At 40.8% G+C, this 27,034-nt stretch overlaps 1 protein-coding gene across 3 annotated transcripts in view; it reads left to right on the forward strand.

The window, feature by feature from the left end:
- The first annotated feature begins 5,775 nt into the window (after positions 1-5,775).
- Positions 5,776-27,034, forward strand: part of TXLNG (taxilin gamma) — a 54,930-nt gene continuing 33,671 nt past the window's right edge. Inside the window, exon 1 of one of the 3 annotated variants that reach the window (XM_055337715.1) lies at positions 5,776-5,919. In XM_055337715.1, the coding sequence (XP_055193690.1) occupies positions 5,818-5,919 (102 nt within the window). In that variant the 5' untranslated portion in view covers positions 5,776-5,817. Of the gene's footprint in view, positions 5,920-10,865; positions 11,035-27,034 lie in introns of those variants that run through there. The other 2 variants (XM_055337714.1, XM_055337717.1) reach the window with 2 other exon arrangements.

Consider the following 27,034-nt stretch of genomic DNA (forward strand, 5'->3'; position numbering starts at 1 on the left):
TGGATGGCTCTGTCAGCCAAACTTCCCTGATTCTCCCTTTTGCTAGTTTCTGATCTTCTAATAGAAACACTGCGTCTTTAGATTTGCCAATGCTTTTTATTACATTACAGGGTATTGTTGGGGAAGAAAAATTTCCCTCCATCCTTCAATGTCCTTCTAGCTAGTCTGAGAATCAAATTGACAAAAGAAAGATTAAGGGGAGAAAATAATTTAATTATCTACATATGAGGAATCCATACAGACCTGAGATTCCAAAGACAGGCAAAATGAAGTATGTAAATGACCTTCTAAACTAAGGAGAAGGGACACCAGAGTGGCTCATGGCTGAGCATCTGCCTTCGGCCCAGGGTGTAATCCCGGAGTCCTGGGATTCAGTCCCACATTGGGGTCCCTGCAGGGAGCCTGCTTCTCCCTCTGCCTGTGTCTTTGTCTCTCTCGTTCTGTGTCTCTCATAAATAAATAAATCTTTAAAAAAATAAATAAACTAAGGAGAAGAGGGTAGGGGTCTGGGACTTTCATGAAGATGAAAAAGAGTAAATGTTTGGCCACTCAAACAAGGGGACACAGAAAGGAATTGGATCAAACAGGCCTGCTAGCTTTCTTCTTGTCTACCATACATAGTTCATAGTATAATATAGCTACTTATGGTGCTAGCTCTCTGGAGCAGGTCCTCCATATTCTTTTAGGCAGTCAGGGGGAAGTTCCAAGTTTCTTCCTGAGTGTTTTTTGGGCATTGGTTATTTTCAGCTTGAAATAATCTGCATATCAAAGTGGCACATTTTGGAGGAGCCTGTCCTTGGCCCATACAGTTTGATGAGGTCTGTAATTTACTGTCAGCAAAAAATGTAGTAGTAGTAGCCTCTGTGTGTGTGTGTGTGTGTGTGTGTGTCATTAAATTAAGGGCTGGCAATGACTCAGGACTTTACACACCAAGGGACGGTCAGCTATAATAACCAGGGAGTCCGTATTCCATATTACAGTTCCAAATGCTTTTGTCAACCATAGTTCAATCAAACCAGCAGCTTTGCTAAGTAGCAAAATGAAGGTTAGAAACTGGTTTTCACTGATGGAATTAGTAGTTTGTTAGCTAGTATAACAGGTGAGAGAAATGGGCTCGAATTGGTAAAATCAATGATGTTCAAGATGTGCACTGTTTAGGATACGTGAGATTCTTCTCACCCTTGCACTGACAGGGCATAGGAACCTAGCAAACTGGAAGCCTGTTCCCTTTGGGATAATACTACAAGCTAAACCTCCAAATGGCCCTGTGTCCAGCTATGAACTCTGAGGGTTCCAGCTCCCTGATAATAGTTATGAAACCAACAGAATCCTCTCTCTGTAATAGTGGTGAGTCTGCTTGGAGTGTCTTGCATTTCCTACAAAATGATTGTCAGAGCACGTGAAACAACAGAGAGCTGGGACCTCATTGAACTCACTATTCATAAAAACTGTTTTGTGCCTCAGACTTATGGCTGCTTAATAAACACCTCAATAAATGGGCCCATATTCAGGTTATGTGCAGAGCCCTTAGGGAGTCAGGGGAGAATATGCCCTACCCCACCAGGAACTGTTTATCTTGTGACCCCTACCTTCCTGATGGGCACAATTCTTGTCTTCCTGACAGTTCCAAGAGCAAATATGAGAATAATTAATGAAGACAGAACATGGGGTGCCTTTTTACGACTTCTTTCGTCCCCCTTCCAACTGACCTTACCATCTAGGACTGCACTCGTCAGCATGAGGACTTTCTGAATCATTCTGGGGAACAGTGATTTTAAAACCTCAAGTTTTTAAACATGATTTATATGTTCTGTATAATGTTCAGTTTGTAACTTTTTAAAGTTTGGATGTATAGAGGGATAAATAGGAAAATATAAGACTTGGTTATTTGGGGGGCTTTTTTACTTACAGTATTTAAAAATGCAAAGGTATGGATGTGAAATTATGTAAATTCAGATGCTTATGAATCAAATCACTGTTGAACAAAAGATTTGTTGCTGTGTAATTATTGTCTTGTATGCATTTGAGAGAAATAAATATACCCATACTTCTGTTTTAAAAAAAATTAAAAAAAAGAAAATTAAAATTAAAAGAAAAAATAAATTTAAAAAAATGATAGCCCTCGAAAGCTTAAAATATAACCCCAACAATGGATCCCAGCAGAGAAAAGCAAAGTGCTTTACAGAGCTTTGGACTAAGGCTTGACAGTGGCCTCTTTGAAGATATTCACGATAAAAATCTAAACAAAGAATGGGTCTATAAAAAAATCAGGTTTGGGGATCCCTGGGTGGCTCAGTGGTTTAGCGCCTGCCTTCAGCCCTGGACATGATCCTGGAATCCTAGGATCGAGTCCCACGTTGGACTCCCTGCATGGAGCCTGCTTCTCCCTCTGCCTGTGTCTCTGCCTCTCTCTCTCTCTCTCTCTGTGTGTGTGTCTCTCATGAATGAATAAATACAATCTTTAAAAAAAAATCAAGTTACTCTGAGCCAAGGAATAAAAGAACAATCCAAGGCCTAAAGGACCAGACAGAAGCTATTGTTTCTCTCACTAGTGTTAGAAGCTGTGCATCACTTCTGTTAAGCTATATTCCTTAGAAGCCAACCACTAAGCCTGGGCCACACACCCAAGAGGAGAGGAATCAGACTCTACCTTTTGCAGGAAGGACCATCGACAAACTTGTGGACAGACTTAAAAACCACCATTGCCTACATTAAAGATATTCTAGAACCTCTAAAATTCATATTTCTCTCAGGAGCAGTAATAGCCAGGTTTCTCTCGAGCAACCATTTTGTTTTTATTTTACAATGCTGTGAATCACTCTGTAAATTGTGTTTTCCTCTTTTTCTCAGCTGTCAAGAAGCGCAAATAAAAATCTGGTTCACCTCCAGCTTGTGGACAAGACCTCAAGGCCTGTATTTTACAGATTCAACTCACCCATGACTTCATCTTATTTTTCCCATCCTTCTTCCACATTCACTTTCTCCTCATTCCCTCCCTCCATATATACATAGGAATGAATGAATAGCATGATATAGATCCATATATCTACACACACACATATAAACAAATCCCTTTTTTAAAAAAAGATTTTATTTATTTATTCATGATAGACATACAGAGAGAGAGAGGCAGAGACACAGGCAGAGGGAGAAGCAGGCTCCATGCCAGGAGCCTGATGCAGGACTCGATCCCGGGTCTCCAGGATTGGGCCCTGGGCTGAAGGCAGGTGCCAAACTGCTGAGCCACCCGGGGATCCCTCCAAATCCCTTTTGAAATACGACCATGTATAAATAAAATACAATGAAATAGTTTTCATCTTTTAAGAGTTGAGGTCACTTATAGTTCCTTTGTTTTTGTAATAAAGATAACTACCGACTTTTTCCCCATACATACTTAATACAGAAAACCATGAAGTAGAAATACTCCCAAATCTCACCATCCAGGGAAACATATTATTATATTTGATTAATATCTTTCTAAATATCTCTTTATACACATACAGGCAATTCTATATAAATGGAATTTTTTTTATTGAAGTATCATCGACACAATGTTGCATTAGTTTCAGGTGTAAAACATTGACAACATTATACATTATGCTATGCTCACCACAGGTGTAGCTACCGTCTCTCACCATACAATGCTATTATTACAAAACTATTGACTATGTTCCCCATGCTGTCGCTTTTATCCCTGTGACTTATTCATTCCATGACTGGAAGCCTTTACTTCCCACTCTCCTTCACACCTTTTGCCCATCTCCTACCCTCTCCCAAATGAATTAAAAAAAAAATTTTTTTTTTAAAGTAAGCTCTACACCCAACTTAGGGCTTGAACTCACAACCCAGAGACCAAGCGTCACATGCTTCACTGCCTGAGCCAGCTAGGAGCCCCTGGAATTTTTTTCTTTTAAAGCTCACTATGTGGGATCCCTGGGTGGCACAGCGGTTTAGCGCCTGCCTTTGGCCCGGGGCGCGATCCTGGAGACCTGGGATCGAATCCCACATCGGGCTCCCGGTGCATGGAGCCTGCTTCTCCATCTGCCTGTGTCTCTGCCTCTCTCTCTCTCTCTGTGTGTGACTATCATAAATAAATAAAAATTTAAAGCCCACTATGCTATGTATATTTTCTAGGTCAAAATTTAAAAAAATGTTTATCATTCTTAGTAGCTGCATGGTGTTCTATTGTGCTGTAATTTAACTACTGTTTGTTTCGATACTCAGTTTCCTGAACAGGTTAGAAGCAGTATTACCCTTACATTTATTATGCATCTTGCTTGGATGCAAAATTCTCTTGGAATTTTACCTTTAAGAAGGTGAGGCATGGTGGCTGAGACCATCGGCTTTATATAGAATCTGAGTACGGGTTCATGATCTACTGCTCTAGTCTTGAAATCTCAATGCTGAATTGAGGTGTTCTGCCCATGAAGTAAAATACTGGTACTTTTCCCCAAATTTACAAAAATAATTAATATTAATAGGTAGAATTTCCACAATACTGAAATTTATTCTCATGTATATTATTAATTTTTTAAAAAAGATTTTATTTATCCATTCATAGAGACACAGAGAGAGAGGCAGAGACACAGGCAGAGGGGGAGAAGCAGGCTCCATGCAGGGAGCCCGACGCAGGACTCGATCCCGGGTCTCCAGGATCACACCCTGGGCTGAAAGCAGACGCTCAACCGCTGAGCCACCCAGGCGTCCCTATTATTAAATTTTTTCAGCATCTGCTACCACTCTTGTCCTCAACTCTAATAAAAAGTGGTAAAGGATTTACACAAATTTTCATAATTAGTTCTTTAATATATCATATTAAATACATATCATATATATATATCATAGATCATAGATGAAGATCTATGACTTTCAGAGGCTCAGTCATTAAAGATCTGGTTCCATCAGATGGAAACGGAATATTCCTAAGGAAAACTGCACCACCCGCCCCAATCCTGTCAAGAAAAAAAAAAAAAAAAAAGCGATTCAGCCAACCTAATTTGTTTAAAAATTTCGGTAACGAAACGACTAGCGGAGAAAACAGGATACATTCAACATGTATTAAGCGCCAACTAAGTGTGGAAAACTGTGCTAGGAGACCGGGCGGTTCAGCCCAGGTGAATCGGACGCAGCCCCCACCCCGCAGGAGCTCAGGACAGGTAAACGGTGCTGCGAGCTCTGCTGGACGAGCAGGACTCCGGGCAAGTGTCCCAGCCAGAAGCCTCAAATTCTGAAAGCCATTACATCTCTCCCGCCTGGAAAGTCACGATTTCCCCTTATCCCTAAATCATATGGGCTCAATTCCGAAGAGAAGAAACAAAAAACACAACAACGTGTCCCCACTCCCGCTCTCTCCCAAACACTGGAATATTTCTAAACTTTTCCCAAAGGATAATCAAGAGTACCTTCCGGTACCGGTACATCGCTTCCAGAAAACTACAAGTCCCAGTAGGCAGCACGCGCAACCCAGCGGACACTCTCCCCGTTTCAGAACGCCGCCTAACGCTCCAATCCTGAGCTGAGCCTGTGAGCCGTGGCCGCGCCGCCTGCTGGGACATGTAGTCGGCTTCAGAGTACTTTTCCCTGCCTGCGCAGACTCGCGCGGCCTGTGTTAGCCCCTCGGTCCTGCAGAAGCCCAGCCCAGACTTCAATGCTCCCCACCCCCATCCCGCTCCAACCCCTCGGGGGCCAACCTCCTCCGGTCACGTGGGAAGCCTTTCAAGCGGCGATTGGCCGTGGGGGCTCAGGGGCGGGGCGCGGGGGCCCTGAAAGGTTCCGTGCCCCTTGTCCGGCCGCTTGTTTGGCTGCTGCCGTCACCTCATGGCGACGCGAGTAGAGGAGGCAACGCGGGGAAGAGGCGGCGGCGCCGAGGAGGCTATTGAGGCCGGACGGAGCGGACGGCGACGCAGCCCGCGGCAAAAGGTCAGTGTGGGAGGCGTCCGCGTTGTTGCCCGGCCGGGGAATGCCCGGGTAGATTTTTCGGGGTCCACATCTTCACTCTCTCCGGTTACCTTTAGCCGCGGGACTAACATCCGGCCTTTTTTCCTCCCGGGGGTGACGACAGTGGGAGCAGGTGGGGGGGGGATTTGGGACCGGGATGGAAGGGGTAAGAGGGAGCTACGGCTGGGGTTTGGGGGCGCGCGGCAGAGGTGGGGAGAGGACAGGGGGCGCAACCTGGTGTGAAGGGGAAGGGGTGCGAGGCGGGGGCGCGCCAGGTGTGACAGCCACGTGCGGCCGGCACCGGGGAACCCCGGGCACCAGGTGTTCCTTCTCCCAGCCCCCGCCCTCGGCGTGCTCTCCGTGCTCAGCCGCGCTCCCCGCGCCGGGCGCCGCCGTCGGAGGGCTGCTGGGGTCACGGGCTGGCCCTGCTCTCCCCCGGCAGGTGCGCAGGGCGCGCTGCGGGGTGCGCCCGGTCGGCGCGGGCGAGGCTGTTGCGCAGTAAGATAACCGCGCGGGAGCCGGGGTTGCACTGCGCCCCCCCTTCCCCCGCCCCCCTGCGCTCCCCGCCACTGCGCGGGCGGGCGAGCGCCGCGGGGCTGGAGGGGCCCCTCCGCTCCTGGGCCCCCGGGCTTGTCTCTGGGCACCACGGGCCTGGCTGCACGTGGGGCGGGCGATGAGAGACGATGCTGGTGGACCTGGGTTCCGCAGAGTTGGGGGCAGCATTGCGTGATATAGCCAGTCTTCCCATTTCAGCCCTCCCTCCCCTTTCTTGCTCTTTCTTTATTTCCCCTTCTTTTCTTTCTTTTATTTTTTTGGGTGAGCAGAAACTTGAGCGCCTCCCCCACCCTGGCCTTTGGTCTCTCTTAATCTGGGAGACAGGCTGGACCGTTCCCCCTTGCCTTACTTGACTCACGTCAAGGAGTTTTCAATGTCTCCCTGGATACAGGAAAATCTAGACCTTCAGAATGGGAGAATTCCACTTGTTCTGGAGTCAGTGGGTGGAGTTCGAAAAAGATTGCACAACTAATGGGGTACAGGGCTTTCAGGGCCCAGGAATGGAAATCCGCGGGGAAAGGCGCTGGAAAGGTGGAAATCCCATCTCTTTTTCCTTACGGTGGATCATATTGAAACGTTCGACTTGTTGGACGTCCTGCTTGATCACTCAGGGCTTTTTAATATTGTTAATTATGCATTTGGATACTCTAAAAATCACTCCTGTGTGAAATTACTAAATAATATTTTTCTAATGAGACTTACGAGCTTGAAAAAGGAGAACAAAGGTTTGGTTTACATCTGAGCAAAGTGTCAAGAATTGGCTTTCGGGGGCCTGTTCCTAAGGTCGAGTATTTTTATATCTTCCTGCATAAGACTGTTACTGCTTCTCAGTTACCTCTCTCTTTATACTCTGAAGTAAAGATCCAGTACTTGAAAGACTGAAAAAGAAGCTGTGGACTGAATGTACTCTAGGGATTCAAAACTGTCACTTCGGTCACTTCATTTATTCCCTGAGGGTGGGGAGCCAATCTCAGTGTTTGATTTCATAGGTCCCCCAGGGGAGGGCTCTGATAAAAAGCCACTGCGATTGAAGACATAAGTTCCCGTTTATGCCACTGGGATAAGGACCAAAAGTCTGAATTAGGAACTGAGGTTTATCAACTAGCATTTTAAATGCCCGAGATAAGAGGTAATGACCCTTTGAGGTAGCATTCTGGGTAACAGCTGGATATGAATAGTTATATGTGTCTGTACTGTTTTTGTTTTCTTATCTCATGTACCTTTTTTCTTTGCTCTTGTTTTTCTGGGTATCTTTTTTCCTTTTGATTTCCAACTGACTATGACATGGAATTGAAATACATGATTGAATATTAGTTTTTGAATTTTCGTTTAAAAAAATTGGGTGACTATCTTGTGTCTGCAAAAATCACTTATTTCTTTATGACCCTTAATATTTTATTTTCTCTGGGTTACCAACTTGAAAAAATATTCCTAATTCTAATTTGACTTGTACCGTATTTTTTCAGGAAGCAGAAACGATGTTTGATTAATTGGAATGTTTTGAAAATATTGAGAGAATTAAAGGAAAAGTGTACAGTCACTTTGGTTACATTATGGGACTTAAAGTGAAAAACAACTGGAGATGGACTTTATTGGTTCTTAGTTTGAACCACCTACTTAGTCATTCTTCGCCAGCTCAGTTAATTGTGGCATTGTTTCATAACTACATCCATTTGAATGGTCTCTGAGGTAACTCTTTTCTTCTGAAGTTAATACTATAGTACATTTCTAGAGGCCTCTTGAATTGTCTAAAACTGTGCTGATATGATAGCCATTAGCTGCATGTGGCTGTTTAAATGTTAATTGAAATTAAATAAAATTAAACATTCCATTCTTCACTCATACTAGCCACATTGCAAGTGTTCAGTAGCCTTTGTGGCTAGTGGCTACCGTGTTAGAGCAGATCAAAAATATTTATATCATTGCATAAAATTCTATTGGACAACATTGGTCTAAAAAGATGGGATATACATTGTCAGGTATTCAGGCATTTTTTTAGGCCACCAAGGTCATTCATTACTCTCTAAATTTCTGTGTAGAATTTATTTTATGAGGTTGATTTAAAAAATTTGATAATTTTTGAGCACTTTTAGATTATAGAAAAATTGAGCATCAATTACAGAGTTCCCATATATTCCCTCACACACACCGTTATCCCCTATTATTTACATCTGGCATTAGTGTGGTGCATTTGTTAGAATTGATGCAACAATATCCATACATTACCATTAACAAAAGTCCATAATTTTCATTGGGGTTCATTCTTAGTATTGTACATTTTAAGAGTTTTGACAAATGTATAGTGACATGTATCCACCATTACAGTATCATATGGAATAGTTTAACTTCCCTGAAAATCCCCTATTTTTCCTCCTCCTATTCCCCCAAACCATTGGCAGCTACTGATATTTTTACTATCTATATAGTTTTGCTTTTTCCAGAATGTCTAAGGTAGGTTTGTTTTGGTTTAATACTAGATTTTTGCTTGGGAGTGTTAAAAATGATTAAACTACTATTAAACGTTTTTAGGTCAATAAACCATTTGGAAAAATAAAGATATGTAACCAAGGCTCAAATTAAAATCTTACATCTGCAAAGCACCCCATAATTTTTACAGCATATTTGCCCATACGTTAACTCTTTCAGCATACTGGATGCTGTGGAGAAGCTGTCATTGCCCTCATTTACAGATGAGAAGCTACTCAGCAAGGTCAAGTGATTTGCCCAAGGGGTGAAGCCAAGTCTAGAAACCATTACCCTTTCATCTAGGTAATAAGTAGTGTACTAGTAGGTGAATAGTATGGATTTTGGAGTCAAGACTCTTGGCTCTCTGCCACTTATTAGCTGTGCAACCTTGGTTTCTTAATCTTTCTGAGCCTCAGTTGCATCATCTGTAAAGTGGCGATGATGCTAATACCTACCACATAGAATTGTTGTGAAGAATAAGAATTGATGAGAAGCGTTCAGCACACTCCTGGGCCTGTATAATTTTACTTGTTCTGGCAAGGGGAATATATGAAAGATACATTTCTCTTGCTTTTAGGGTGCTATTAATTTTGTAAATATACCTACCAAGCTTTGTAGTCTTCTCTTTTCCCAGAATCTCTCCCTGATAGAAAAAATGAGAAGTCCACTCAGGGTGAGGCAAGAGTATGGGATAGGAAGAAACCATTTCATTATCTTGTTTTTCTCTCCATTTGTGGATTTGAATTTCCACTCTTATGACACAGAGATTAAATAATATTCAAAGTGATCTTCTATTTACAACATTGTTGTCTATCATCAAACTTTGGTCAATTTCATTTTAATGGTGGCCAAAGAGGCAAAGCAGTAATGAGAGCAGACCGGCTGTAGCACATTCCTTTGGTAATTCCATGTTTTTAGATCATAATATGCTACATTTATGTACTATGTTATTGGAAGGTGTTTTTATGGTATGTGTGTCATTTATATTGGTCTTGACTAGAGAAGTATTGGTGGTGGTGGTGGTAGGTTTTTGTTTTTGTTTTTGTTTTTTTGCCTCTGTGTGTTTTTGTTTTAAGTAGGCGCCACGTCCAGCATGGAGCCCAATGTGGAACTTGAACTCACGACCCTGAGATCAAGACCTGAGCTGCTATCAAAGTTGGATGCTTAATTGAGCCACCCAGGCACTCCAAAAAGCTTTTTTATTTATTTATTTATTTTTTATTTGAAGTATAGTTGACATACAATGTTCTGCTAGTTTCAGGTGTACAACCTAGTGATTCAACAAGTCTATACATTATGAATTATACATTCACCACAAGTGTAGCTACCGTCTGTCACCATACAGTTCTGATCTTTGATTATACTCCCGATGCTGTACCTTTTATTCCTGTGACTTAAATTCATTCCATAACTGGAAGCCTGTACCTCCCACTCCCTTTCACCCATTTTGCCCATTCCCCCCACTACCTTCCCCTCTGGCAACCATCAATTCTTTGTATGGGTCTGTTTGTTCTTTTTATTCATTTGTTTTTTTTTGTTTGTTTGTTTTTTTAGATTTTTTTTTTTAAGATTTTATTTATTCATGAGCGACACAGAGAGAGAGAGGCAGAGACACAGGCAGAGGGAGAAGAGGCTCCAGGCAGGGAGCCCAATGTGGGACTCGACTCCGGGTCTCCAGGATCAGGCCCTGGGCTGAAAGCGGTGCTAAACTGCTGAGCCACCCGGGCTGCCCTTTTTTTAGATTCTATATACAAATGAAGTCATGGTATTTGTCTTTCTCTGACTTCCTTCACTTACCATAATGCCCTCTAGGTTCATCCAATTGATTAGAGTTTTTTTTTTTTAATTTTTATTTATTTATGATAGTCAGAGAGAGAGAGAGAGAGAGAGAGAGATGCAGAGACACAGGCAGAGGGAGAAGAAGCAGGCTCCATGCACCGGGAGCCCGACGTGGGATTCGATCCCGGGTCTCCAGGATCGCGCCCTGGGCCAAAGGCAGGTGCCAAACCGCTGCGCCACCCAGGGATCCCATATACATAGGAATGTATATGTCAAATCTAGATACCATAAAACAGGGTGTGTATGATTTGCTTTTGTATGGGAATCTTTTTTTTTTTTCTTAAGACGCAGAGAGAGAGGCAGAGACATAGGCAGAGGGAGAAGCAGGCTCCTTGAGGGGAGCCCAATGTGGGACTCGATCCCTGGACCCGGGATCATGCCCTGATCAGGCTGAAGGCAGATGCTCAACTGCTGAGCCACCCAGGTATCCCTTATATGGGATTCTTTTTTTTTTCTTTTTTTTAAGTGGGATTCTTTACAGAAGGATTCACTATAATAGATTTTTCAGTAGATGTATTGTTCAGATTTTACACTTTACAGAGAGTTGAGTTTCAAAGGAAAGAAATTTGAGTCCTCACTGTCTCCTGCAATGTGCTAGGCACTTAAAATGTGCTTACATTCTCATATCTTCTTACCTTTGCAGAATAGGTGATATCCCCAGGTGTATAGATATGACATCTGAGGCTCAAATAACAGAAAACTTGCTTTAAATAACATAGCTCAGAGTTGGTGAAGTTGGCCTAGAGTTGATATATAATTGTGCATCCACTGTACCCTACTAAATGGACAGTTTCTGCTTACCTAGCAAGTTTTAATCTAATATCCCAAAGAAATTCCTTGCCTTTCCCTCACCCCACTCACCCCCTTCCCCCTCAGCTCCTTTTTGTTTGGTTCTACACTGATTATCAGCAACTTTTAGTTGATATAACAAATGTGACAGTATTTAAATGTATAAAGTAATATACAAATTTAATGTAGTATTCATTAACATTGAAAATTAGGTATGTTTAAATGTTTCCCAAGTGGAGCATTTCCAGAAGAAAATAAAAATAGGTCAGGTGACCCTTTAAGGATTTGAACCCTGAGAGTATATTTTTATGATTCAATTTATTTCCTAGTTGAAGCTCTCTTTATACTTAAAACTACTTAAATTTTATTACTTGATAGAAAAGATATATAAAATAACTGGTGTTGTTCTCCTATGCTATCAAAATAATTTTTTTCAAAATAATTCCCTTAGCATTTATTGCTCAGGGTGTTGATTTGCATTCTGTTACATTTCAAAAATGTCCCCCAGAACAACCCTCATTATCCTCAACTTCCTACTTTGTAGTCTGTCATAAATAATATTGCTAAACCAGCACTTCTCCACTTTTTTTCTTTTTCTTAAAGATTTTATTTATTTATAAGAGAGACAGAGAGAGGGGCAGAGGCACAGACAGGGAGAAGCGGGCCCCCCATGGGGACCCTGATGTGGGACTTGATCCCAGGACCCTGGGATCATGCCCAGGCATCCCTCTCCACTTCTTTTCCTACTTTCAGAAAGGTCAATATGGAATGGTTTGGCAAGATGTGCCAGTAGCTAAGAAACACATTTTGCCAAGGATTTTATCAATTGGCATGTGGGCCATATTAAAAGTGAGAATGTAGGCATTTTGCATAATTTGCAAATGCATCCTTATTCAGATGTTATTATAATCCGCATGCTCAGTTTATATTGATTATGTCTAATCTTACAACTCTGGAAGGTAGATAATACACATCCCTACCTCACAGATAAGGAAACTGACGTTGATCTCCCTCATGGCTGCATAGGAGGCAGTAAGTGGTATGTTCGAAGGTCAGACTTCTGGGGCTCCAAAGTCATTACCCATATGTCATGTGTCTTGTGCTCTCTTAACTCATTTCTTGAGAATAGTAAGTAAAAACATGCTCCTTGTTGAATGTAACCCAAACTCAGTGGTGAGTCAAAAGAATAATCATTTTTGTTAAATGAAAATGAAACTCTGAAGGGTGGGTTGGATCACTAGGGGTATAGAAAAGCTATTATAATTTGGGAAGTTTTGAGGGGAGTTTTGATCCTTTCAGGTTTCATACCTTTTGTTTCACTTAGGCCTTAGGTCAACTTTAAGATAAATGATTTAGGAGATATGCTGCTTTAACTTCCTGCAAAAGCACCTCCAAGTATAATTTGGACAAATCGAAAGATAGAGGGTTTAGAGAGACCTTTTTGTAAAAACCTGTCTTAAAGTCCACACAACATGGTGTTAACAAAGAGCTAAAGTGGTCTGGGTAAGTAGGACAAGAAAAAAGAGAAAGCTTGATGTTCAGAGGTACATCATGGTTGTTGCACGTGGAGCTGGCAAAGTATGACTTCATAAAATTGGGACGGGGTGTTCCATTTAGTAACCCATAAAAGTAGAAGACCATTTTACATCTTAGGAGTCTGTGGCTTGAAGATACTAATTGTGTGACCCAGCCCCTGCCCCTCTGCAAAATAGGTCAGGCCCAAGCATATTTCAGTAGCTTTGAACATTAAAATTTGGGGTTTCCAGATATTTTTGCTGCCTAGATAGGTGTTTAGGCTAATGCAGATATCTTCCAGTTTGCAGATTATCATTGAATTACAGTTTTAGAGCTAGAAATGATTTTGCAAATAATAGAATCTAGCACCCTTTATAAGATAGTCATAGAAATTAAGTGCGAAATCTAATGTGATCCTTGTTTTAAAATGCAAATGATGTGTATAGTCTAATACAGATGTTAGCACCTACTACTGTAGATAGTAACACTACTACAAGAGAGATCATAAGGCTAAAGAAGCTGTGTCCCAGTTAGACCTTTTCCAGACCTCTTTGCTCACTCTTTGCTTCTTCGCCAGTGGGGGAAATCAGGTTCCCTCATCCTACCTTCAGCTCTGGTTTTTCTTTTTTTCTCATTTACTTATTAACGCCTCCATGCGCTCCCCGTGCTCCTAACATAATTGTGACAGATCATTGGCAGCATTTTGCTGCCAAAAGTTAGGAGTTGGGACAACTCCTAGGACTTATGCCTCCAGTTTATTTCCCTCCTTGGAACCCTGTCATTGATCTGGCTTTACTCATGTATTAATTTGCTAATTTTTTGGTTAACAGCTTTGTTGAAGTATAATTCACATACAATTCACCCACTTAAAATGTACAGTTCAGTGGTTTTTAGTGTATTCAGAGTTTTGTGACCATCACCACATTTATTTTATTATTTTTTAAAGATTTTATTTATTTATTCATGAGAGACACAGAGAGAGAGAGAGAGAGAGAGAGAGAGAGAGAGGCAGAGACACAGGCAGAGGGAGAAGCAGGCTCCATGCAGGGAGCCCGACATGGGACTCGATCCTGGGACTCCAGGATCAGGCCCTGGACTGAAGGCGGCGTTAAACCGCTGCCCACCACATTTATTTTTAACATAACCTTGGAAGAGCATATCCTCTGGAATGAGAGAAAGCTAAGAATTCAGTCTCTGCTTTCTAAGCCCTTAGGCTCATGACTGAGAAGGACAGACTACTTTAAGTTATATCAGTGAGCCTGTTTGTTCATCACACTTGCCTGTAAGATAGTTCTGAAGATTAAATGAGGAAGTATATCAAGTACTGTTGGAGAGGCTTCTGAATGAACCAGAGGAAGTGGCACTCTTGGCTCCCTGTCTTTGTACTTGGTCTAGGGTCATATTCCCTAGAGGTGGATCTGCTTGGTTAAGGGTGCTGAGATAAGGACCCCTCTCAGACCATGGTTTGAGTGAGTTGGCCTTCTAGTCTCTCTTCCTTTTTTTTTTTTTTTTAAAGATTTATTCATTTATGATAGACATAGAGAGAGAGAGAGCCAGAGACACAGGAGGAGGGAGAAGCAGGCTCCATGCCGGGAGCCCGACGTGGGACTTGATCCTGGGACTCCAGGATCGCGCCCTGGGCCAAAGGCAGGCGCCAAACCGCTGAGCCACCCAGGGATCCCCCCCCCCTTTTTTTAAAGACCTTATTTATTTATTCATGAGAGACACAGAGAGGCAGAGATAGGCAGAGGGAGGAGAAGCAGGCTCCATGCAGGGGCCCCATGTGGGACTTGATCTTGGAACTCCAGGATCACATCCAAGCCGAAGGCAGATACTCAATCACTGAGCCACCCAGGTGTCCTGTAGTCTCTCTCTTTCTGTTCCACCATAACCAGGACAGCAGTTCTTAAACTTGAGGATCTTTCTGCATACTTAAAAATTATTGAGAACCCTAAGGAGTTTCTGTGGGTTATATCTGATATTTCATGTATTCGAAATTAAAGCAAATTTTAAATAATTATTCATTTAAAATGAACTCATATAGGGGTACCTGGGTGGCTTAGCCAGTTAAGCATCTGCTTTCAGCTCAGGTCATGATCCCGGGGTCCTGGGATTGAGCCCTGCATCGGGCTCGCTGCTCAGCTGGAGTCTGCCTTTCCCTCTCCAGCTGCCTCTCCCCCAGCTCATGCTCTCTCTTACGCGCGCTCTCTCTCTCTCTCTCAAATAAAATATTTTTATTTTGACTTTTTAAAAGATTTTATTTATTCATCCATGAGAGAGAGAGAGAGAGGCAGAGACAGAAGCAGGCTCCATGCAGGGAGCCCGACATGGGACGTGATCCTAAGTCTTCAGGATCACACCCTGGACTGAAGGCAGCACTAAACTGGTGAGCCACCCAGGCTGCCCAAATAAAATCTTAAAAAAAAAAAAAAAAAAAGAACTCCTATTGTACTAATTATCTATTGCTGTGTAACCCCAAAACTTAATGCTTGAAATGTTTATGATCTCACCCTTCCTATAGGTCAGGAATCTGGGTGTGGCTTAGTTGGGTCCTCTGCTTCAGGGTCTCATGGACTGCAGTCATCCGAAGGCCTGATGGGGACAGATCCGTTTCCTAGCTCGCTCATGTAGCTGTTTGCAGGATTCAGTTCCTTATGAGCTGTTGGCTCCAGGGTTCCCTTGGTTCCTTGCCACATGGGCCTTTCTATAGGCATCTCACAACATGGCTGCTGGCTTCATCAGAATGACCAAGACTGTCAGCAGAAGAGAGAAGGAAGTTGCAATCTTTTGTCACATAACCATAGAGGTGACATCCCTTCACTTTTGCCGGATTCTCTCTTCATTAGAAGTCAGTCCACTAGGTCTAGTCCACCTTCAAGGGGAGGAGATTATGTAAGGTTGTAAATACCAGGAGGATCACTGGGATCATCCAGGGCCTGTCAGAAGCTGCTTACCACATATCAGCATAATGGTTTTTGAAAATTAAATACTGATTTTCCAAAACAACAGACTCCCAAATACAGAGAACAAACTGATGGTTGCCAGAGGGGAGATGGGTGGGGGCATGGGTGAAATAGATGAAGGGAGTTTAAAGTGAGAAGAGTGGCATTGTTTTATGTTTTTGTAGATTTCTTTAATGAATGGCTTAATAGCTGAATTCTCATATTCTGTCTTTGGCAGTATGCCATTGTAGTTGAAGTACATGAAGACAGTCTGGCCTTACACATATATGTAGGTGGAACCGGGAGAAGGAGTAGTGTTTTATTTATTTTTATTTATTTATTTTTTTTAATTTTTATTTATTTATGATAGGCACACAGGCAGAGGGAGAAGCAGGCTCCATGCACCGGGAGCCCGACGTGGGATTCGATCCTGGGTCTCCAGGATCGCGCCCTGGGCCAAAGGCAGGCGCCAAACCGCTGCGCCACCCAGGGATCCCGGAGTAGTGTTTTAATAGACAGTTGTGGAAATTCTGATACTACATCAAAACTTGGCAAGTAGTAGTTCTTGAAAGTTAGTCGCCAATGTGGAATCTGAAACTCTACTGAACTTTTAGTACTATTAAAATCTAAATTGATTTTTTTTAAAGATTTTATTTATTTATCCATGAAAGACAGAGAGAGAAAGAGAGGCAGAGACACAGGCAGAGGGAGAAGCAGGCTCCATGAAGGGAACCTGACGTGGGACTCAATCCCGGGACCCCAGGATCACGCCCTGGGCCGAAGGCAGGCACTAAACCACTGAGCCACCCAGGGATGCCCAGTACTATTAAAATCTAATGGTAATTGTCTGTTTTACACTTTGAATGGATATTCTTTCTCCATGTGTCATTTTGTAACATTGCCTACTAGTTATTTGGTTTACCAAATTGTGTTGATCTTCTAAATGTTGACACATTTTCTTATATCAAAATCATGTTAGTATCACCACTGATGTCATCAGGGGAGTCTTTTTTTTTTTTTTTAACAACATTCTATTAGTTTCGGGTGTAAAGCATAGTGATTTAACAATTCTATACATTACTCAGTGTTCACTACTGTTAAGTGTAGTCTCTATGTCACCACAGTGTTATTACAATATTATTGACTTTAGTCCCTATGTTGTATAGAGAAGTCTTAAGTATTGGGAATCTGTCAAACTCATGGTAGCAGGTAGTTTTTAAAAATCCTAAATTTTGGGATGCCTGGGTGGCTCAGGGTTGAACATCTGCTTTCAGCTCAGGGTGTGATTCTGGAGCCCTGGGATCGAGTCCCGCGTTGGGCTCCTGGCATGGAGCCTGCTTCTCCCTCCTCCTGTGTCTCTGCCCCGCCCCATAAATAAATAATTAAGAAAAGATCCCATTACACCAATGTGCAGCATTAGTGCTTTATGTGTACTTTGTCTTCACACAGTTAAAAGGGTATGTACTCATTAGTTGAGATTTAATACAGATTCGTAACTTTATTGCTTCCTCAAGAGCATTTATAAGAAAAATGCTCCCCTACCCTCAGAGTACATGATGGTGAAGAAAACCATGACTTCTAGTTTGGTGCTACTGCCTTGATTTTGTTCTAAGGAGCATGCACTGTTACCCTTTATTGCTTTTGTACCGTTAGTGCAAATGTTAACATCAAAAGACAAATAATATCTCTGTATTATTATGAAAATAATGTTTGAGCTTGCACACATTACCTGGAAGGGTCCACAGGGCCCATACTTTGAGAACCACTGTCCCTGAGTTTTCTCAGAAGTGGGCTCTGCTTTTCCTTTCTTCTTCTTTCCCAAAGACCATTCTGTCAGAAGAGAATAGGCTTATTTTTCCTGGCCCTATTCCTAGGCCTTGTTCTAGGAATGTGGAATCCCAGTTACTACTTACTCAACTGCTTTATCTTGCTAATGGAGCAATTCAGTAATCCTAGCAACCAGAATATTTTTACATTTAATTCTTACTGGCTGGTATAAAGTTAGGTTTTATTTGCTAAAGGCTTGAAGAACATTCTAAACCAAAATACGTTCATCATGATTCAGGTGTATGTTGGGGGGGGTGTTAAAATATGCATAACATAAAATTTACCATTTTAACCCTTTTTAGGCATACCGTTCAGTGGCATTAATTACATCAATTACATCAACAGTGTTGTGCAAACAGCACAGTCATCCATTTGCAGAACTTTTTCATCTTTCCAAACTGAAACTCTGTACTCCATTCCCCTGCCCTGAGCCCCTGGCAACTATTATTCTATTTTCTTTATCTGTTTGACTATTGTCAATATCGCACATAAATGGAATCATACAGTGTCTTTTTGTGTCTTTTGTTTTTCACTTAACATGATATATATTTTTTTTAATTTTATTTTTTAAACACTTTTGTAGATGTATTTTTTAAAAGATTTTCTTTATTTATTTTAGAGCACTAGCTGGGGGTGGAGGGGCTATAGGGAGGAGAGAATGAGAGGGACAAGCAGATTCCCCACTGAGCACAGCAGGGGAGGGGTTGCCCATGTGGGGCTTGATCTCAGGGCCCTGAGATCATGACCTAAGCTGAAATCAGGAGCTGGGCATTCAACTGACTGAGCCACCCAGGCACCCCTTTTTAAAGTTTATTTAAGTAATCTCTATACGCAGTATGGGGCTCATATGGGGCTTAAACTCACCATCCCCAAATCAAGAGTCCTATGCTCTTCCGACTGAGCCAACCAGGAGCCCTCACTTAAACATGATGTTTTCAAGGTGCATCCATGTTCTAGCATGTGTCAAGATTTTCCTTTTTAAGGTTGAATAATTATTCTAATGTATGTATTATATATCAAATTTGTTGATCTGTCAGTGAACACTTGGGTAGTCATGATTCTTAACTCAAATGTGATTCTTTAGGACATCCCCCATAGAAGCATTACCTCCATGCCACGCTCAACAAATGTAGGTCTCAAATAATGGACTTTTTCCCTCTTCCTTCTTTGTTCCTTAGTTTATCTGTATAATGGAGTGACATTTCTCACTATCTTAGAATTGTAAGGTAAACTAAATAAGGTATTTAAAATGTTTAGCACAAAGCAATTAGTAGATGTTAGGTTTTTTCCTTCCTCCCTTTACTCAGAACTTAGCCTTATGTATTCTATATTAACCCTCTTTTGTAAATTCCATGTATCTCAAACAGTAGGCTTAGGGGTTTTTTTTTCCAGTATATTTTAATAGAGGTAAAATTGGTAATATCACATTATATTAGTTTTAGATGTGCAATATAATAATTCAATATTTGCATACACTACGAAGTGATTGCTACCATGAGTCTGTTTATCATCCATCGCCATACAATTGACTTCCTTTACACTTTTGCCCACCTCCAACCCCCTTCCTCTCTAATAACCACCTATCTATTCCGAGTTTTGTTTTTTAGATTCCACATATAAGTGAAATCATATGATATTTGTGTTTCTCTGACTTGTTTCACTTAGCACAATACCCTCTAGGTCCATCCATGTTGCAAATGGCAAGATTTCATTCTTTTTTATGGCTGAGTAATACTGCATTGTGTATATATATATATCACATCTTCCTTATCCATTGATGGATAGTTTCCATATCTTGGCTGTTGTAAATAATGCTGCAGTGAATATAGGGATGCAAATATCTTTTCAAATTTGAATTTTCATTTTCTTCAGATAAATACCCAGAAGTGAAATAGCTAGATCTTGTGGTAGTTCTATTTTTACCTTTTTTTTTTAAGTTTCTTTCTTTTTTTTTTTTTAAGACTTTATTTATTCGTGAGAGACACAGAGAGAGAGAGAGGCACAGGCACAGACACAGGCAGAGGGAGAAGCAGGCTCCATGCAAGGAGCCTGATGTGGGACTCCATCCCCAGTCTCCAGGATCACACCCTGGGCTGCAGGCGGTGCTAAACCACTGCGCCACCAGGGCTGCCCGCCATTGGAATTTTGATAGGTATTGCACTGAATTTGTAGATTGCCTTGAGTATTATGGACATTTTAGCAATGTTAATTATTTTAATCCATGAGTTTATTCCAGTCCATGAGCACAGAATATCTTTCCATATATGTGTGTTGTCTTCAGTGTTTCTCAACAGTGTCTTACAGTTTCCAGTGTGTGTGTTACTTACCTTAAATTTATTCCTTAGGTATTCTTTCTTTGATGCCATTTTAGGTGTTTTTTTTTTTCTTTTTCTGATAGTTCTTTATTAGTGTAGAGAAATGCAAACGATTTCTATATATTTTGTATGCCGCAACTTTAGTGGAATCACTTTTTCTAAGAGTTTTTTGGTGGAGTCTTTAGGGTTTTCTATGTGTAGAATCATGTCATCTGCAAAAACTGACGGTTTTGGATGCCTATTCCTTTTTAATTGGGTGCCCTTTTTTTCTTTCTCTTGCCTGTTGCTGTGGCTAGGATTTGCAATACTGTGTTGAATAAATGTGGCAATGGTAGGCATCCTTGTCTTGTTCTTGTTAGAAGAGAAGCTTTCAGTTTTTCACCATTAAGTATGATGTTTGCTGTGGGCTTGTCATATATGGCCTTTATTATGTTGAGGTATGTTCCTTCTACCTACACTTTGTTGAAAGTTTTTATTTTATTCTTTAAAGATTTATTTATTTTAGAGAGAGAGAGAGGGTGTGTGTGTGTGTGTGTGTGTGTGTGTGTGTGTGTTGGGGGGAGGGTGGAAGCAGAGGAAGAGAATCTCAAGCAGACTCTGAGTGGGGAGCCTGACATGGTGCTTGATCTCAGGACCTGGAGATTATGACCTGAGCCAAAATCCGGAGTCAGACATTTAACCGACTGAGCTACCCAGGTGCCCTGAGAGTTTTTATAATAAAATGGATGTTGAATTTCACCAAATGCTTTTTCTACATCTATTGAGACGATCATGGTTTTTATCATTCATTTTGTTTATGTGGTGTATCATCCTGATATGTGGTTATTGAACCATCCTTGAATTCATTGGAATAAATCCCACTCGATCCCAGTGTATGATCCTTTTAATGTATTGTTGAATTTGACTTGCCAGCATTTTATTTATTTATTTTTAAAGATTTTATTTATTCATGGGAAACCCAGAGAGAGAGAGAGAGGCAGAGACACAGGTAGAGAGAGAAGCAGGCTCCATGCAGGGAGGCTGATGTGGGACTCGATCCCGGGTCCCCAGGATCAGCCCCTTGGCTGAAGGCCGTGCTAAACTGCTAAGCCACCTGGGCTGCCCTATTTTTATTATTTTTAAAGTTTTATTTAGTTAAGTAATCTCTACACCCAATGTGGAACTTGAACTCACAACCCTGAGATCTAGAGTAGCATGCTTTTCTGACTGAGTCAGCCAGGTACCCCTTGCTAATATTTTGTTGAGGATTTTTGTATCTGTTTTCATTGAGGAGATATTGATCATCTGATTTCACTTGTGAGTAGTTAGTTATCCATGCTTGAATTTTTTCAAACTGGTGAAGTGATTTGGTAGATGTCCTAGCCATAGTTATAAACTGAGACCAAATTTAAGTGAGGTATTTTCATTTTCAGAATTGTTTTAAGAAGGAAATAAATGAGAAGTGCTACAAAACCTCATGCTTAGTAGCTCCTGCTTCTACTACAATCCAGTAGAAAATGTGAGTATAAAGATTTAGGGGGGACAGACCCAGAGGTCTGTAGAGCAGGGCAAAGGGAAAAGATGACATGAAATAGGAACTCCTACAGTCTTAGACTCTGGTCTTGGGGTGTAGTAGTAGAATAATGAGTAAGAATAATACCGTGATCTCACCCCAAAATTAAGAATAAATTAATCAACTTCAAAGGTTTTTTTTGTTTGTTTTTGTTTTGTTTTGTTTTTTAAATGAAAGTAATACATTCACATAGTGAAATGAAAAGTAAGTCTTCATTCATTTCCAGCTTCTAGGCCCACCTCTGTCATGGTAAACAATTTTGAGGATATCCTCAGAAAAAAATTTTGCCAGTATACTGGCTTATATATGAATACAATTTTAATTTATACTGAGACATTCATCTTGCACTAGATGTTTGTCTTTTTCTCTAAAGTATACATTGGAGATCTGTTCATATTGATGTGGATCTACCTTATTCTTAATAGCTGTAGTTTTACCTTGTATGGATGAGCATTGTTTAACCAGTTCCGTATTTGTAGACACTTAGGTAGTTTTGCGTGGTAACAATCAGTAGTTTGGTGAATAGCCTTTGCTCTTGAGTGATAATATCTTCAGAGTAAACTAGCAGTGGAATTGTTGGGTGAAAGTGAATGTGTATTCAGACATTGATAGTGCTAAATACTCCTACAAAACTAATACTCTACCAATTAGGCTTCAGGACTGTACTGAGGGACCTGTTTGCCCACAGTATGATTTGTTTTGTTCTTTTTAAATCATCCTTTTTATATCCAGTAGGTTAAAGATGATATACATATTTTTAAGATTTTATTTACTTATTCATGAGAGACAGAAAGAGGCAGAGACATAGGCAGAGGGAGAAGCAGGCCCCATGTAGGAAGCCCGATATGGGACTTGATCCCGGGACTCTGGGATCATGCCCTGAGCCAAAGGCAGACACTCAACTGCTGAGTCACCCAGTTGTCCCGTATATGTTTTTATTTGCATTTCTTTTATTATGAATGAGGTTAAGCATGTTTTTTTTTAACTGTGATCTGCTTGTTCACAAACCCTTGCAAATAAGTCTCTGACTCATTTGAAGCTCGTACAAATGTGGCCTTTTGAAGCAGGTCCAAATTGATCTTCCTCTCCTTTAAAAAATAGCTTCTGCGCTTATTTTACTTAGATCTTTCCCATTGCCAAGGTTATGAAGAAAATTTTACTTAGGACCTCTAGTTCTTTGTGGTTTTCATTTTCTGTTTTTCAGTCTTGGTACATCAGAGAGATGCTACAGGATATCAGTTCTTTTTTTCCCGTATTATTTGAGAAATATATGAAATCATTTATCTCCTTTACCGATTTTTTTCTTTAAAGATTTTATTTATTTATTCATGAGAGACACGGGCAGAGGGAGAAGCAGGCTCCATGCAGGGAGCCCGACGCAGGACTAGATCCCAGATCTCCAGGATCATACCCTGGGCTGAAGGCAGATGCTTAAGCGCCGAGCCACCCAGGCATCCCCTCCTTTACCAATTTGAAATGACACTGTATATATGTATGTAATTGAAGATTTTTTTTCAAAAAAAAAAAAGATTTTTTTCACTTATTTGACAGAGCGAGAGAGCACAAGCAGGGGGAGTGGCAGGGAGAGGGAGAAGCAGACTCCTCACTGGGCAGGGAGCCCTGAGATCATGACCTGAGCTGAAGGCAGGGGCCCAACTGACTGAGCCAACCAGGCACCCTGACACTGGTTTTAATATAGTGAATTCCCATATATGGGTCTGCATGGTCTGTTTTGGAAGACAGTGCTATAAAATTAGGAAGTCTCAGATAAGTATTTCATGCTTGAAATAAAAATAAGGTTTCATCTGTGAGAGTTTATATTTTGAGATATTAAGAGTTTATTGTCATAAAGAATATAGGAAGGGGATACCTTGTTGGCACAATTAAGCATCTAAATATTGGTTTTGGTTCGGGTCATGATCTCAGGGTTATGAGATTGGTGCAGAGCCTGCTTAAGATTCTCTCTCCCTCTCCTTCTGCTCCTCCCACCCCCGAAAAAAGAATATAGGCATATTGTGAAGATGTACTCCAGAATCTAATTATATTCTAGTGCACAGTAATATATCATTTTATCTGTTAAAAATTAAAACCCCTTAATTTCATTTCATTCCTTTGTTCTAACACAGTGAAACAGACTACTATTTAAGGAGCCATCATTATGTAATATATATTTTAAAGGCTTTGGTCCAAAATGGTTAAAACAGAATTTTGAGATGAATGATTGATGCAGTGTTAATGTGTGGAAGTTTGCTATCCAGAATAATGCTTTGAAAGACTAAAATAGCTTTAGTATATAAACTATTTTAAATTATTTATACAAAGCTAAAGTCACTTTTCTGATTTAAAAAATATATGAAACCCTCACCAACTCCATCCACCTATTTAAGAAAACAAAAAGGCACATGAAAATGTAAATGTTATAAGTTTGTAAAATTTGTATTTGGAAATGTAAAAACCTCTCAAAATACTGGATAGGTTTATATTTTGAGTTATTAAGATTCATATTTTAAAAATCAACTAAGGCTGATAGCTGGTCTTGAGGGATAGTATTTTTGGTACCTTTCAGTATTTCCTCAGGCAGTTCTTCCTTCACTGGCTCCCACTGGGTTTGGCAAGCATGCACTCCTGTCCTCACATTCCCATTTGGTGGTTGACAACTCTTAGAGCTAATTATTAGAAACATAGAATTGAAGGGATTTTTAGAATTCAGTTTATGCCATAACGCAAAAAGTAGGGGTGCTTGCTTGGTTCAGTTGGTTAAGTGTCAGACTCTAGATCTCAAGGTCATGCGTTCAGGCCCCAAGTTGGGCCAAAAAAGTAAAACAACAACAACCTCAATGCCTTAAATAATCACTTAAAATTATTTAAAGATATCCCTACCCCCAAATTAGTCCTGTCTTACCTCCCTAAATTCCAGAGTTAATCACTGCTAAAAATCTTAAAGCTCTTTCCCAATGTTTTCCTAATTTCATGCTAGTATATGTAGCATGCTATATATTTTTAGACATCATTTAACTTCTTAGGTTTATTTTGTAACTGCATGAGAAATCTGTTTGACTTTTCATTTTTCAAGGCCAATGTATGAAGTGTGAGAGGAGTTGTGTAATGAAGAAAACCTAGGCTCTTGAGTTTGACAGACCTGGTTTTGAATTATTCGAATTCCTTTTACTGACTTTAATATGATCGTGGGCAAGTTATTGCAACTCACTGTTTCATTTTCTTTATAAGACTCACCTCTCAGAGAGGAAGGTTAAATGGGGTAATAAAGGAACCTGCATGTTCTGAAGGTTTCCTTTACCTACTGGATAAATTTTTCCAAGACTCTTTGGGAACCCAAGGCAAGCTACACTCTCTCCTCAGGAAAAGGCATAAATGTGCATAATCTTTCCCAACTGCTCCCTCTAAAGGGCCACCCTGGCCCTCAGTGGCAAGGACTGAGTGATTTCTGCTTTTAACACATGGCCTGGCACTGGTTGAAGACATTCGATCTCATTTAAGCAGATGGTAGTTGAAATAATTAGGAAGTGAATGTGGGTGTTGGCTTTTTGTTTTTGTTTTTGTTTTTTTTTTTTTTTTTTAGATGAGTGGTAGTAAAGGAACAGCCATTACTAAACATATTGAAGCCCTTTAAACAAAATAAGTGAAAGAAATAGGGCTCTTTAGCTTCAATAATATTTGAGAGAGCATAAATGAAAGTATTAAACTTTAAAATTATTCAAATTTACAGAGAAGGGAAAGAAACTTATTTAAATGCTTTTTTCTTTAGGTTTTTAATTCCTATGTGATTTCAGTTTCAAATGTACTGATGGAATAAGCTATTATAAGTAGTAGATGAATACAGCGTATTTACCTTTGCAAAAATTTCTATAATAGCTATTCTTTGAGACACCTGGGTTGCTCAATGGTTGAGCGCCTGCCTTTGGCCCAGGGCATGATCCTGGGTGCAGGGATCGAGTCCCCCATCAGGCTCCCTGCATGGAGCCTGCTTCTCCCTCTGCCTGTGTCTCTGCCTCTCTCTCTGTGTCTCTCATGAATAAATAAATAAATAAAATCTTAAAGCTATTCTTTGGTCCCACAATTAATGATGAACTGGTGGCTATCCATTTTGAAGGCATCTCTTTTTCACTTAAGGAATCATCTTAGCTCCAGGTATTTAGACAGTGGAAGGAAGGTTGAGAAATCTTTTGACAGGAGGGGAGTGGCTAGGGTGGGGGTTGTTGGGGTTTAGGGCTCTAGTAAATACTGCTAGTGTCTTTCAAGCTCTAAGAGCTGTGTGTGCTGCTTATGACTAGACCATAAACAAAATAAAAATGTGATAGCTCTTGCTTTATGATTTTCAGGGAAAAGTTCGAATAGAAATTTATCTTAAAACTACTTATTGTTGATTTCATTTTCATTTGAGGTTGGAATTTCTTTTTTTTAAGATTTTTATTTATTTATTCATGATAGTCACACACACACAGAGAGAGAGAGAGAGAGAGAGAGAGAGGCAGAGACACAGGCAGAGGGAGAAGCAGGCTCCATGCAGGGAGCCCAACATGGGATTCGATCCCGGGTCTCCAGGATCGCGCCCTGGGCCAAAGGCAGGCGCCAAACCGCTGCGCCACCCAGGGATCCCTGGAATTTCAATAAACATTTCCTCCTTAGTTTTCCTAATGTTAGGTACTATATTACTCTATTCATCTTGATTTTTTTTTTTAAAAGACCAACAAACTGTTATGAATGTCTCTAACTTGAAAGACAAAAACAGGCATGCTATGAAAGCTTGGTGTCTCCTCTTCTCCACTGCCACTTCCAGTTTCTCTCCATTAGTGTGTTTCTTTGTATCCTTCCAGAGATTGTATAGGATTCCCACTCATAAACTTAAACAACCACCCCCTCACATACACCCAAATCTTGGCATACAGTACATAGTATAGGGCATTTTTCTTTCTCCTCTTTCGGCGTATCCTTACAGATCAGTAATTATACAACTACCTTCTTTTTTTAATAGGTGCTGTAGTACTCCATTGTATTGATGTACCACAGTTGATCTATCTAGTCCATTATTTTGGTGGGGGTGTGTGTAGTCTTTATTATTTATTCATTTTTTTGTTTTATTTATTTTCTTTTATTTTTTTATTTTTTAAAGATTTTATTTATTCATGAGAGACACACACAGAGAGAGGCAGAGACATGGGCAGAGGGAGAAGCAGGCTCCATGCAGGGAGCCTGACGTGGGACTCGATCCTGGGTCTCCAGCATCACGCCCTGGGCCAAAGGCAGACGCTAAACTGCTGAGCCACCCAGGGATCCCC

The sequence above is a fragment of the Nyctereutes procyonoides genome, unplaced genomic scaffold (assembly GCF_905146905.1).
Source record: "Nyctereutes procyonoides isolate TBG_1078 unplaced genomic scaffold, NYPRO_anot_genome, whole genome shotgun sequence".
Taxonomy (NCBI): Eukaryota; Metazoa; Chordata; class Mammalia; order Carnivora; family Canidae; genus Nyctereutes; species Nyctereutes procyonoides.